The sequence below is a fragment of the Egretta garzetta genome, unplaced genomic scaffold (genome assembly GCF_000687185.1).
Source record: "Egretta garzetta isolate BGI_Z169 unplaced genomic scaffold, ASM68718v1 scaffold155, whole genome shotgun sequence".
NCBI lineage: Eukaryota > Metazoa > Chordata > Aves > Pelecaniformes > Ardeidae > Egretta > Egretta garzetta.
In genome coordinates this window covers 1,212,139-1,226,871 of record NW_009259613.1, presented here as the reverse complement: position 1 = coordinate 1,226,871, position 14,733 = coordinate 1,212,139, and the positions used below count along the sequence as shown (strand labels likewise).

The 14,733-nt window shown below is 41.0% G+C and overlaps 1 protein-coding gene across 5 annotated transcripts in view; it reads left to right on the top strand.

The window, feature by feature from the left end:
* Positions 1-14,733, top strand: part of TNS3 (tensin 3) — a 187,194-nt gene that overhangs the window by 121,498 nt on the left and 50,963 nt on the right. For all 5 annotated transcript variants that reach the window (XM_035893956.1, XM_035893953.1, XM_035893955.1 and 2 more), the window contains one exon: positions 1,171-2,430. In XM_035893956.1, the coding sequence (XP_035749849.1) occupies positions 1,171-2,430 (1,260 nt within the window). The remainder of the gene's footprint in view (positions 1-1,170; positions 2,431-14,733) is intronic.

Sequence of the window (14,733 nt, the reverse complement as noted above, 5' to 3'; positions counted from 1 at the left end):
CATTTTTTGTTGATTATTGAAATAATGAAGATGGGTGGTAGCTGCAGTATGAAGGAAAATCAGTATATCAGATTAAAAAATACAGGATGTGTGCCTCAAGATAGCAAGAAGCAGCAGGATTCATGGATGCCAGTAACAGTTCTGTGATAAAAAGCAATATAGTTACTTCAGTGAAGCCCTTCCCTTGAGTTCATTAGCCTTGTAAGAAGGTAAAACTTGGCTCACCCAGTTCTTCTGTGCATAGCTGATGTCAGTGAAGTGTGCTAAGTTGTGCTCATGCAACTGGAAGCAGGAATTTGTCTGCTCTCAACACTCAGCCTTAGTGAACTTACTAGATGCATTTTCCCGCAAAATTGTTGTATTTTCTAAAGATGTCTTAAACAGAAAGGAAAGTTCTAGCCCATATTTATTATGAATGGTTGAGTGAGTACCTCAGAGATCAGAAATGAAATTAGATTCTTCCCATCATTGATAAGGAAGGAGTTCTATTCTGATTTTAGGGGATTATGGCCTTGCTTATTAAAATTGGAATGTGAAATGCATAACAGATCCTCCACATGTGTACAAATTTCAGTCTAACGTTTCCTCATGCATGCCTCTGTGAAGAGGCCTTACATATGTTCCAAGGACTGCAGCTCTGATTGAATGCTTGTTTTTTTTCTTGGACGACCAAGAAAAAGAGTAAATGATTCTTTGTCATACAGTCAGACCATCAAGTAGAAATGGATGAACTGGTAATTGCTTCATGGCATGAATGTTCAAGGCAAGTATTGCTGGTAGGTTCCTACCATTCCGGCTCTGAATGGAATGCATAGTAGCTGCCTCTCAAGTTTCTAGCACTGTAACAGTGTAATTTTTCAAATTAACATGAAGAGTTTGTGAAGCCATAAATGTGCATTCAGAACAACATAAAAAGAGAGAACTGTATTTGATCTTGAGCTATGAATGGCATGTTATATTTCCCTCAAGAAAACTGTTATAAATTGAAATGTAAAATGAAAGAAGATAATGCCATTGGTTGATGCTGCATTTGTAGAGCCAATTCAGTTTTGCAGAAACAACACCATTAGTATTAGCAGTACTTCTGTCATGTGGTAGAACCCTTGTTAAAGCCCTTATATAATACTTTGTCCTTTTCTCACCCTTTCCTTGTTACTTATCTCTCCATAGTGCTGCACACCCAAGGTCCCATTGATGGCAGTCTGTATGCGAAAGTGAGAAAGAAGAGCTCTTCAGACAGCAGCATCCCTGGTGTTGCTCAGGGTGTTCCCGTGACTGGCAGTCCTGATCACAGTGATCATACCCTGTCTGTCAGCAGTGATTCAGGACACTCAACAGCTTCCATCAGGACAGACAAGACTGAGGAGCGCCTTGTAACAGGAGTCAAACGGGGTCTGAGCCCACAAGAGAAGGCAGAACTGGACCAGCTACTTAGTGGCTTTGGTCTGGAGGATTCTGTCAACCCTACCAAGGATATGACTGATGCCCAAAGCAAGTACAGTGGGAGTCACCACATAGTACCAGCTCAAGTTCATGTGAATGGAGACGCCAAACTGAAGGACAGGGAGACTGATATCCTGGATGATGAAATGCCTAATCATGACCTTCACAGCGTGGACAGCATTGGGACTTTGTCTTCCTCAGAAGGGCAGCACTCCACCCACCTAGGGAACTTCAGTTGCCACAAGAGCAGTCAGAACTCACTTCTTTCAGATGGCTTTGGAAGTAACACTGGGGAAGAGCATCACAATGCTTTTGCCCCAGACCTGGGAATTGGTGTGGATTCCGTCTGTGAGAGATCATTTGGAAGCAATGAGCCAAAGTCAGCTCAGCAATTGCAACGGAATCCTTCTGTCTCACCCCAGCCTCAAGCCTATGGCCCAAGTAACTACTCTACTCAGACCTGGGTACGCCAGCAGCAGATGGTCACTGCTCACCAATATGGTTTTGCCCCAGAGAATGAAATTAGAGTTGGCATTCATAACACCATGGAGAACTTGGGAAGTGTCCAGAGCCAGTCCCGAGTCCCGGACACCCCGACACGTGGCTCCAGCAGCAGAGATGCTGTGCAGAGGGGTATGGGAAGTGTACCAGGTGCTGCTGAAGCTGCAGAACATGCCAGTGCCGAGAGTTTTAAGTCAAGGCCAGTGCCTCAGAGGGACACAAATGGCCTGGATCAAGGACGGAATGCAGGGGACTTGATAGCTTCTCCAACTTTGGATATTGATCAGTCTATTGAGCAACTGAACAGGCTGATCTTGGAGTTAGACCCTATGTTTGAACCTATTCCAACCCACATTAGCACTGTCACCAGTGACAGAAATCAAGTATTTAGGTTCACCAGCCTTGATGTAGGTATGGAAGGGCTTGACAGGAGTCCTGGCTTCCATGACAAATTAGACGTCACAAACAGGAATCCTGGCCAGCACGGTAAGCTGTTGTAATACTTTCTGAATCTAATGCTTTTCCTAGCGCTCCTGTGTTCTCAATACAGTACAGCAGGACCCCAGGGTCATGACTTACAACTTTCAGGATTATTATTGAGGGATTATTTCTGATACCCTCTTTATATAACCATCCAAGAAATTATGGAATCAAACTGATGTCAGATAAATGAGTTTTGCAGGTCCTTGTTTTTTGCTTGGAAGAAGTACTGTTCAGCAAATTCTTAACTGTTACGGATCATCAGTTAGGATTTTTTTCTGCTTTAAGTGATAAGGGAGCAGAATTCCTACTGTTTCTACATTGGGACATTTTTAGAGGGTGTCTGTAGTGAAATAGTTTATGACTTATGATTATATGCTTTTTACTATAATGATTTTTTTATGATTTCCACTTAAAGTAGGAGAAAAAGGTCCGACAATTTTATCTTCAAATTTGGTGTAATGCTGCTGGCATTCAATTTTTATGCAGTATTTTCATAAATAATGCAGTCTTTGACAGTAAAGCATTTTAAAACATACACTTCCTGAAACTTTTTTCTGTTTAAAAATTCAGAAGTCATAGTGCTTGCCTGTTATCTCTTGCTCTGATATGATTGCAGAAATCAACTGGTGGAATTAAATATGCAACAACTTGCTGACTATATTGCCTAAGTAATGCTATTAGAACTTTCAGCTTTGCAAAAGGATGAGTAGTCTTTCTCTGCTTAAGTCCACTGAAACATTTCATTAATGCTGTGGCTAAAATTTGTGACAAAGAAGCTCTGGGTGGTCTTCCTGTCATGTTTGAAAATTCTATGTGGTCTAATTCCTCTAGCAGAATATTATCTCCTTTCCTTCATTCTCTTCCTTCTCCCTTTTCCTCCCTCTTCCTACCTCCAGTCTTGGTGCAATGGAAGAATCGTAGAATCACTGAGGTTGGAAAAGACCTCCAAGATCATTAAGTCTAACCGTCAACCCAACACCACCATGCCTACTAAACCATGTCCCAGAGTGCCATGTCTACATGTTTTTTGAATACCTCCAGGGATGGTGACTCCACCACCTCTCTGGGCAGCCCATTCCAATGCTTGACAACCTGTTCGGTGAAGAAATTTTTCCTAATATCCAATCTAAACCTCCCCTGTTGCAACTTGAGGCCATTTCCTCTCATCCTATCGCTAGTTACTTGGGAGAAGAGACCAACACCCACCTTGCTACAACCTCCTTTCAAGTAGAAAGTGGTAAGGTCTCCCCTCAGCCTCCTCTTCTCCAGGCTAAACAACCCCAGTTCCCTCGGCCACTCCTCACAAGGATTGTGCTCCAGACCCCTCACCAGCTTTGTTGCTGCCCTATGGACATGTTCCAGCAGTGCAACATCTTTCCTGTAGTGAGGGGCCCAAAACTGAACACAGTATTCAATGTGCAGCTACACTGTTCCTGATACAAGACAGGATGCTGTTGGCCTTTTAGGCCACCTGTGCACACTACTGGCTCATATTCAGTTGGCTGTCAACCAGCACCCCCAGCTACTTTTCTGCTGGGGAGCTTTCCAGCCACTCTTCCCCAAGTCTGTAGCATTGCATGGGGTTGTTGTGACCCAAGTGCAGGACCCAGCACTTGGCCTTGTTGAAGCTCATACACTTGACCTTGGCCCATCAATCCAGCCTGTCCAGGTCCCTCTGCAGAGCCCTCCTCCGCTCGATCAACACTCCTGCCCAATTTGGTGTTATCTGTCTCAACCCTCTTGTCCAGATCATTGATGAAGATATTAAACAAGACTGGCCCTAATAATGAGCCCTGGGGAGCACCACTTGTGACTGGCCCCTAACTGGATTTAACTCCATTCACCACAGCTCTCTGGGCTCAGCCATCCAGCCAGACTTTTACCCAGCGAAGAGTATGCCTGTCTAAGCCATGAGCTGCCAGCTTCTCCAGGAGAATGCTGTGGGAGACAGTGTCAGGTAGACAACATCCACAGCCTTTCCCTCATCCACTAGGCGGGTCACTTGGTCACAGAAGGAAATCAGGTTGGTCGCTCCATAATCTTCCCACAAGGAATATATGTGAGCTGCTTCACTGTTTGTTTGTTTTTAATACATGATATATGTTTTGCGACTCTTACAGGATTAAATTAATTAGTTTGTAATGCTCTTGAAGCTTTCCAAATTATTAGCTGATGGACAAATTGAATATGAGATTTATTCCAACAGGAGAGAAATCTTGTCTTTGGTATACAGTAAAGTTAGTAAAGGAGATAAAAGGGTCGTTTAGAATAAGACACCTTTTATAATTCTGTGTTTAAGGATATGAATCTGAAAAGAGATGTTTGAATTTTTCTCACAGATTCTGGTCATCTCCCAAAGGAAGTAGGAGTCACTGTCAGTTCCCTTTCATTTGTAAAGTCAGGTAAAGCAGGTAAACTTCCTGCCTTAATAAAGACTGGTGAGAATACATGTCCTTAGGGCATGTTCTGGAACAGGATTTGCTTTGAAGATAGTGATGAATTTGGAATTAAGTATGAATATGCAGACAGCTTTTAGAATCCTGGGTAATTCTGGGGGGGCAACAGTGCATAGTATGAAAGAGGAAAGAGTTTAGGAGTCAGGAAGCTCCTTCAGTTTTTGTCATGCCCTTGCCTTTGGTAAGGTATTTCTCCTTCAGTCTGAGCAAGGGAAAAGGAGGGTTAATGTTTTTTTCCATTCTGTTTTTAAACCTGTCTCTCAGAAATATTGAACATCCTTAAAGGATGTTTACATCATACTGGTGCTAATATAGTACTGTGTTGGATATTCTCAGCTGAAATCTGTTTGTGGTCCTCCTTGTTGAGAGGCAATAGTTCATTTCATCAAAGGCAGCAAAACCGAATGGGTGCTTTTCCCTTCCTCCAGCTCCTAATTTGGTGGGGTGTGGGGAGGTGTTAATTAATTTGCATTTCTGGGGGTGTAAACTGTAAAGTATAATTTTCAACAACTGCTACTTCAGACGATGGCCTCTTCTGGTAGAAGAAGCAGAGAGTAGGAATAGTAATGATTTTTAGATACTTTAGTTTACTCAGGACCTTTAGGCAGCTCGGTGCATTTGAGTGCCCTGAAGTTTAAAGACGTCTGCATGTGGTTAATGTAGGTGGTGTCTTGAGGAGTTTGCATTGTGTAATGATCATGTGCCTTGCTCTTGAGTGATAAGCAGCAATTTTAGATGTGTGTTGTGTCCCTTGCCTGCCCTTTGAACCCTTTGAGTATATTCATTGTGATTATCAGTGCAATTTTATGTTGTGTTTAATGCAATTGAAATGCCACAGACTGGTTCCAAAAGAGGTGGCCTTATGCTGCCTCCATGATCCTTGGACATGCATTAGCCCATTCATCTGTGCATCAGATCTGGTAACTCTGCAGTGGTGGATCAGGTTTTTAATTTAATGTTTTGAAGGTTTTCTTATGGGTTAGTTCTGTCAGATCAAAGAGTTAAACTTTCAATGTGGACAGGTAATCACTAAATGCCATGTGGAAAAATAGTGGTGAGGGCTGGATGTAGGGCACAAGCAGAACAGCCATCTTAGCAGCCTTTAAACCAGACAGAACAGGTTTTTCCTGAAACCACATACCGATAATCTTTGTGATAGGACCTGATCTGAAGGAACTTCACTGCGAGGAACACAGTTATTCCACTGTGTTACCCAATACCATTAGGAAATTATGTTTAATACTGGGACAGAGCTATGAGAAAGGTACATTGAGTATTTTAGAGCATTAGCTTCAAGGCTGAGGTTGGAGATGTCAGGGTTCACCTGTCACTTTCTGGATGTGCTTCAGCATGTGATACTGGAGTAAGTAACATAAAAATAGCATTAAATTAAAAGATTTTTTTGAAAGAAATATTCCTTCATATAGCTCTAGCATAATAATAATTTTTTAAGTTTGCCTTTAAGTACTAAAATGTTCTGTTTCTGACTTTTGCAATTATCATTCAGTTCATACTAATAAGAGCTTGATTTTAAAACTACCCGTGGTTCCAAAGGTAAAACAATACATATGTGTGGCATGCTGCCACCTCTTCTTGAGACTAGGAGGTCACCAGCACATACTGATATTCCAAATGCTGTAGGATTTATTTATTTACATATCTGGACTTGCCCGTTGCTATGTACAGAATCATTTATGCATGGTGTGTACAAAACAACAAGGGGAAAATGCAGTTTGACTGAATGAATGATAAGAATGAGGAAGACCTAAAATGTTTTTGCCTTGAATGCATCATCTGTTGGAAAGGGAGCATTCTAGCTGCAAGGAGAAATTGTAAATTGGGATGGCTAGATGCAAGCAACAGTATAATTTCATGTCTCATCTGAATCCAGAGCATAAAACACAGATGTTCTTTCAAACACTGCATAGCACTTCAGAGGAGTAAATCCAGAAGTGTCGTCCAAACATCACAATATTCTGCTAGGCAGATAACTACCACCTTCCAAGCATCAGCTGTGTGAGAAAATAGGTAGATAAACTGAAACAGCAAAATTAGTGTCTATTTTGACTGTGGATGGGAAAAGGAGAAGCAAGCCTAAAGTTTAAGAAGCAAGGAAATACTCTTTATTAGCTCCCTTCCTTTTTCAGATATGCTTGACAGTTCACTTGTCTTTGGGCACCATAGGTATGCAGTATCTATGTGAGAAGAGGTAGAGAAAGTGGCCGTAGAGTATTCGGGTCTGTCAAATGCTCTGGAGTTCCAGTGTACAAACTCAAGCCCTTAAAAAGTCTGTTGTCTTCATACTCCTACTGAGAATTAGTGCTTCTGTGCAAGGATTAGTAAGTAACAAGAAATATCCTCTGTACTCTCTGGGCTAAATGGCAAGTGTTAAACAGTTTAAAAAAAAATCAGATTAAACCATAATCTATTGTGCTTGGTTAAAGTCAAAAGTCTATTCCTGCATGTGTGGGAACAAACTAATGTATAATGTCATGGAAAGTATGCTTGCTGCCAGGCCAGGTTGGATGGGGCTTTGAGCAACCTGGTCCAGTGGAAGATGTCTCTGCCCATGGCAGGGGGTTGGACTAGATGACCTTTAAAGGTCCCTTCCAACCCAAACCATTCTATGATTCTATGGGGATGAGGAAATAGCCATGAATAAAGGATAACCAAACCAGCAGTTGTTCACTGATGAGTAATGGTTGGTCTTACACAGTCAGGTTTTAGGGGGAGCTGTATGCCCTGTGACTTAAACAGTCCTTGACCTAACAAGTATATCAAGAGAATGAATTGACCTGTGATGGAAGGAGTTGGCCAGTCAGGGCTGAATGGCTCTGAGCGAGGTTGAGTGGAACAATGAGGTATTCTGAGTGAGCGGGAGCAAACAGTGCCAGACATGAATGGGATTGCTGTGATGTGTTGTGTGCGTGCCTAACTTGAGGGTTGAATTACAAAAGGATGGTGGGGTTATCTGTTTCCTGCATGAGCATGCAGAAAATGCATGCCTTAAGAAGGCATGTGCATGCCCTGCAAAACTGGAAGAATGAGCTTAAGAATTAAATGTGTGCATGTCAGCTGGGATGTATTTTATGGTGCATACTTACCTCTCTTTGTATGTTTGTCCTGGTTTCAGCTGGGATAGAGTTAATTTTCTTCATAGTGCTGTGTTTTGGATTTAGTACCAGAAGAATGTTGATAACACACTGATGTTTTCAGCTGTTGCCAAGTAGTGCTCAGACTACTCAAGGACTTTTTGAGCTTCTCCTGCTTGCCCAGGTGCATAACAAGCTGGGAGTACAGCACAGCTAACCCAAACTGACCAAAGAGCTATTCCATACCATATAGCGTCATGCTTGGGGGGAGTCGGTCGGTCAGTCGCGGGCAGAGCGATCGCGGCTCAGGGACTGCTCATGGCTCGGGACGGGCTGGGCATCGGTCGGCGGGTGGTGAGCAATTGCATTGTGCCTCATTCGTTTTGTATATTCTGTATATTCTGTTATCATTCTCATTATTACTATTATTATTATTTTCTCTTATTAAACTGTCTTTATCTCAGCCCTCGGCTCTAACCTTTTATTTTCTTTCCGATTCTCTCCCCCATCCCACTGCAGGGGGGGGGAAGTGAGCGAGCGGCTGCGTGGTGCTGAGTTGCCAGCTGGGTTAAACCACGACAATGTTTCTTCACTCACTGACAGGTTGGCAGCTACCTCTCCTTTCACGCTTCTTTCTAGAGGTTTTTATACACATGTACCCTTAACATAGGTTAATAGGCATGAACTACTGACTGCCCACGTAGAAGAGTTCTGGGTTCTGTCTGAAATGATGTCTTGAGTTAAGTGCTCAGTGTTTTGAGAATAGGAAGAAGCAGATGGTGATTCTTGAGTTTCTTTTTGCTAGGATGCGTCTTTATGAGCCATGTAGAACAGTGGCTGATGACCTCTTTTCTCCTTCAGTGCTATGTGCATTGCTTATCAGAGGTGAATCAGTGTGCTGTATATTAAGATTTTCTAATTTTTTGCTTTTATATGAGCTGAGTTACATGCAGATGAGTTTCTGGTAGTAAATGAAGCTGCCATTTACCAGTAACACAGTGCTGCAGCAGTTCTTAATTTTAAATAACAGCAAAGTTTGTAGCCTGAGGAAATTTTGACGCGTATGTGAGCTTTTCTCTGCAGCCTTATGTTCCCCCTTTACTTCACTCTATGTATATTCTTTCATGCCTAATAACACATGACCTCAGTCTACTGTTAAAGATAATTTAGGAGACTTATTTCCTCAGACCGGCCATCTTTTATCACAAAGCTTATGCTTATTGGGTAGAGAAGGAAAGCTAAAACAATATTTTGCTTCTACCTAGTGTCATGGTTTAACCCGGCTGGCAACTAAGTACCACGCAGCTGCTCGCTCACTCCCCCCCTCCCTCTGTGGGATGGGGGAGAGAATCGGAGAAAAGAAAAAAAAGTAAGACCCATGGGTTGAGATAGAGACAGTTTAATAAGAGAGAAGAATAACAATAGTAATAATAATAATAATAATAGTAAGAGAATATACAGAATATATATAAAACAAGTGATGCACAATGCAATTGCTCATCACCCGCTGACCGGTGCCCAGCCTGTCCCGAGCAGCGATCCCTCCCCCCGAGCTGCGATCACACAGCCCGAGCTGCTACCACTCTGCCCGTGACCGACCGACCGACCGAACCGACTGAACGAACTAACCTCCCCCCCGAGCATGACGTTATATGGTATGGAATAGCTCTTTGGTCAGTTTGGGTTAGCTGCCCTAGCTGTGCTGTACTCCCAGCTTGTTCTGCACCTGGCCGAGCAGGAGAAGCTCAAAAAGTCCTTGAGTAGTCTGAGCACTACTTGGCAACAGCTGAAAACATCAGTGTGTTATCAACATTCTTCTGGTACTAAATCCAAAACACAGCACTATGCTAGCTACTATGAAGAAAATTAGCTCTATCCCAGCTGAAACCAGGACACCTAGAAAACTGTAAAAGCAAGAGTCTGTTAATACACGTAGAGAACAGAAAGGCTTTTACTCATTTTTAGTAAAATCTACCATTACTGTCACCCATGTCCCATCTCCTCCCCCCACCTTTTCACTCTTAAAACGCTACCATTTGCATCCTTAGAAGAATGTTAGAAACAGTTGAAGAATTATGTAATCAAACTAAGGCCAAGCAGATGAACACATGCATTCAACATTTGGGGGCAGCCTGTTTCCGTTGCCGTGACCAAGAGATGCATGTCTGTCTAAAACGGCCAGCATGAGGAAGACAGTATTTTCCATGAGGTTGAAATGATATTGTTGCTCTCAGCTAAATCTAATTCTTCATGCATGAGTTATTATGTTTGAAAATATTTTCTTAAAACATCCTTGGATCACTTAATGTGGTGGAGACAACACAGATAGACAGTTCACACAGCCTTACGTTCTGTGTGGAGTTTATATAGTTTATCAGCTCAGTAAGGAATTGAGCAGTAAACAAAGCCATTTTCCCTCCGTCCCTCCCTCAAAAAAATCCCAACATGCAAAATTAATAAAAATGAGGTGGCTAAACATCTGATTACAAGTGTCTGGAACATCTTCAGAGATCTTTCCTCTGTCAAAAAAAAATCTTTAAAGATGGTCCAAATTACAATATCATAAATCATGCTACAGTGTATCTGCAGACAAAAGAGAGGGGAAGAAATCCTTTTTGCATAACTTATTAAATAATAATTTTTAGAGGCATTGAACTATTCCAGATGTTCCTATTCACTCTGTGATATTCTGTGGGAGAGCAAACCTAGTCCATCTGAAATAAGTTGTAAAGTGACAGGAGAACAAAGCTTGTCCAAATCCTCATGTGCTTTATTTGCATGTACTAACAGTGCACTGCAAAACCTCTTGTAGTTTGCATCTCACAGGAAAATTCTGGTACCTGACTTGGAGTTAATTTTACAGTGGTTAACAGCAAATTTAAGTGGAGTTTTTACCTAAACTAAAGTTAAAAACTGAGGTTTTAAGTTAAAACTGGAGTTTTAACTAAATTCAATTTTAAGCTGAAGTTAAAAATGGAATTTGTTACATTTAGCAGTAATTTTTCATTTATGTTAATCTACTTATTCCACAAATTTTTATCAATCCTGTAACTTTCAGGATGTGGGACTGAATGTAGCATTGTTATGACATTTCTGTGGGGTTTGGAGATACCAGTTTGGATTTTGCAACAGGCTTGCTGCCCATGGCTTGGCCCAGTGTAAAAGGGCTAAGAAACTAAAGTGGCCAGCCAAGCTGCTGTGTCCTGCATGCACAGGTTTAATGGCCTACTTGGATTTGGGGTAGAGTTTAGACCTTTTCATTTGCTTGTTACATTAATAGGTTATAAGGAGTTTGGACTCCTAGTCTACTACCCATTCTGAATAGGGGAAAAAAGAATAGTTTGCTTGTGAATCATTGCTAAACATGGGGTACTTTTTTCAAGAACAAAGAGATTTTCTGACTGCAATAGCATTTCCTGCTACATTTTAGAAAGATTAAGGCACTAAAGATACTGCAGACACAGCTCAGTTGGCTTTTGTTCTGATCAATCCCTTTGAAACAGTGTTCCTATAGAGCTGTGAATCTGGTTTGAGCATAACAAGATACTCTATTAGCAGTTGCATCAGAAATCCATAATTTTGTTTTAACTGTGTATCCATTTCCTTGTCCTTTTTCCACCACAGCAATGTTTAGCTTGGGTTTTGCCTTGCTATCTTTGAAGACGTTATTTTTCCTTTAAATTTGTAACAGTGATTGTAAAGCTGATTCTAAATTATTAAAATAGATTTGCTTTGGTTTAAGCATACAGTTGTCTTGAAAGCTTGATCAGTAAATGCCTTCTGCAAAAATCTTAAACTTCATAGAAGATAAATGGTGCTAGAGAAGGAAATCACTTTTGATTCGGATAGTGTTGTGGTAACATTTTTGTAGTATGTGGAACAGTCCCTGAAAGCTCCTGTTACAAGTTGACTTATGGATTTTTTTTTTTTCTTGATAAATTTCTTGAAAAGCCTCCTGTTGGATTGAATCCCCATGTTTCACAGCAATGAGTAGTCGGAGCTATGCAGGTGCTTTTAAACTGCTGTATAGGCAGCAGCATCTGGAATTTCTGCAATGCTAACATTCACCCCCGAGTCTTATTTCAGCCTTCATGACTATGTTGAGGTCTGCGAAAGGGGCACTAGAAAAACACCCTTGTGGGAGTTTTCACTGTACCTGTCTCAAGAGAACCCTGACTTTTATTGATCTGTGGGTTGAACTAGGTCTTGCTAACTTTTCACACAGGCTCTGGTGAGAAGCTCCCTTGAAGTGGATTCTGCTTTGTCTGTTCCTCTGTGTGTGACATGCTTGTACACAGCAACGATTTCAAAGTTGTCTGTCGGCAGAGTCCATTATTGTTGTGGGTATTATTTTTCTAATTACAGTATCTGTTAAGTTGTATTGGTTGGTTGATTGATTAAACATACATCCTAGTAAGTTTTCCTTTTGTTTCTTCAAACCACATGTGGTTTTCTTAAACCATGTGCATGTGGCTTGTGTACATGCTTGTCAGGTTTTCTTAGATGTATAGATGTTACCTTTTGTCTCTTGTGAAAGGGATAGTGTTGAAATTAATTCAATATTCAAAAAATCCTGCTGGGGAATAAATGAAGTTAACTAAGTTATAAGCTATCGGTGAAATAATAGTTAACATTGCTTAAGCTCCATCCAGAGAAGATGATCTTAACTGTTACTTAGGTGTTGAGGATTGAAGTGGTTAAAATCAGTTTTACAATTTCTGACACTTATATTTCAATGCCATAACAATTCACCATGTTTGCAACCTGTCAGATAATTTCAGCACAGAACTTTTAAGATTAGTGTGTCTTGTAAAAAATTGAATAATCAATTTATTCTGTTTAGATGGCAGCAATTCTTGCTTTCCATATTTTCAGTACAACAGAAATATTCAAACGTAAGGCCAATGTGAAATTTCAGTTAATAGTATTAGGTTCTTGATAGCACCTTTTGATTTAGAAAAACAAAACATCATCTATACACAAGCTTTAATCACCCATTTAGTTATAAAATCACACATAAAATCTAATGATCTAACACATTTTCATTAAGCATTGAAGCTGATGCAGATCTTTGCTAGTTTCCAAAAGATATTCTAAATGAAAACGTGTTTGCACATGTAAATATGAAAAATTTACAATAAATGGCTCTAGTTTGAAGTTAATTCCTGGTGATTTGATATTGTCTGGCATTGTCTAAACTGCTCTGCAGTTAATTGAAGGTAGTATTGTCAAAACTGCTTTCTAAGGTTGTTATCACGCTGTACTTAGCACTGGTGCGGCCTCGTCTTTAGTATATAATGTACAGGTCTGGGCCCCACAATTTAGAAGGGATATTAAGATACTTGAATGCGTCCTGAGGAGGGCAGCAAAGCTGGGGAAAAGGCTGGAAGGCCTCTCCTCTGAGGAGCGTCTGAGGACACCGGGTTTGTCTCTGGAGAGAAGGAGGCTGAGGGGCGAGCTCCCTGCTCTCTCCACCTTCCTGAGGAGGGGACATGGAGAGGGAGGTGCTGAGCTCTTCTCCCTGGTCCCCACTGCCAGGGTGCGTGGGAACGGCTCAAAGCTGCGTCCGTCAGGGGAGGTTCAAACCTGACATTAGGAAGCATTTCTTTACCAAGAGAGAGAGGGTGGTCAAACCCTGGAGCAGGCTTCCTGGAGAGGCGGTTGATGCCCCATGCCTGTCAATGTTTAAGAGACATTTGGACAATGCCCTTGACATGCTTTTGGTCAGCCCTGAAGTGGTCAGGCCATTGGACTTAGATAATCATTGTATCAATTATAATAAAATGTAATTATCATTTTAATGAAATAGACTATTCTATTCTGATTCCTTAATACTAAAGGAGAGCAAATAATTATTATTTTGCTAATTTGAAGTACATTATGTAGCCTGCGGGTCATTCAAGGGATAAATTAACTGCTAAATATTGTTTTTACTAACTTGTGGTGGTAACCAGGTTAACATGTGACTCTCTAGACTCTACAGGATTTTTATCCTGTTGTGATTAAATGCGTCATAATCTTCCCCCACCCCCCAAACCAGTTTGAGGAAGTTTATTTACAGGCTTTATGTAAGTCTTTTCTATAATACATTGCTTTTATTTCAAAACAAAAAAAACTCAAGAAGAACAATACACAGGAATAGAAGGGCAATTAAGTGGCCTTGAAGTAACATTCAAAGCTTTAAAGATGACTGCTCCTCTTTATGCACAAAGTCATGATGTGATTTAGAGCCCCTTATAGAGGGATAAACAACAAGATGCTGAGACTTCCATATTTCTTACAAACTTTGTTTTATAATTATCTGTTGTAAGGGGTTTCCAGTTTGATGAAGTTAAGGGAAGGTCTTTGATGGACAGTGCTGGGTTTTGGAAAAGATTGATAGTTCTATTCTATGAATAATCAAGACTTCCATAATAGGCAGAAGGGCTATTGGTCCAGCTTATTCTTCCACCTCCACAAGAAAAGCTCTTCCCAGAGAACCCTACCATGTACACTGTGCTTGCCCCACTCTCACATAAAGCTAGTTTTGAGGCTAGCCCACAAGCCCTGTGAATCAAGTGGAAACGTGTAAGCATCATCTTACCAGTTTTTGTAGTAAATGAAAGTAAATGTGGACCTTTCCGGTGGTTGTGCCTCATGCACTCAGTAAATACAAACACGTATAACACATGAAGAGTTAACGTAATAATATTTGAAGTTTAGCCAGGACAACTGCTAGTGTAAGAGCACTGTTGTTGACATGCCACTGCAGACAAGAT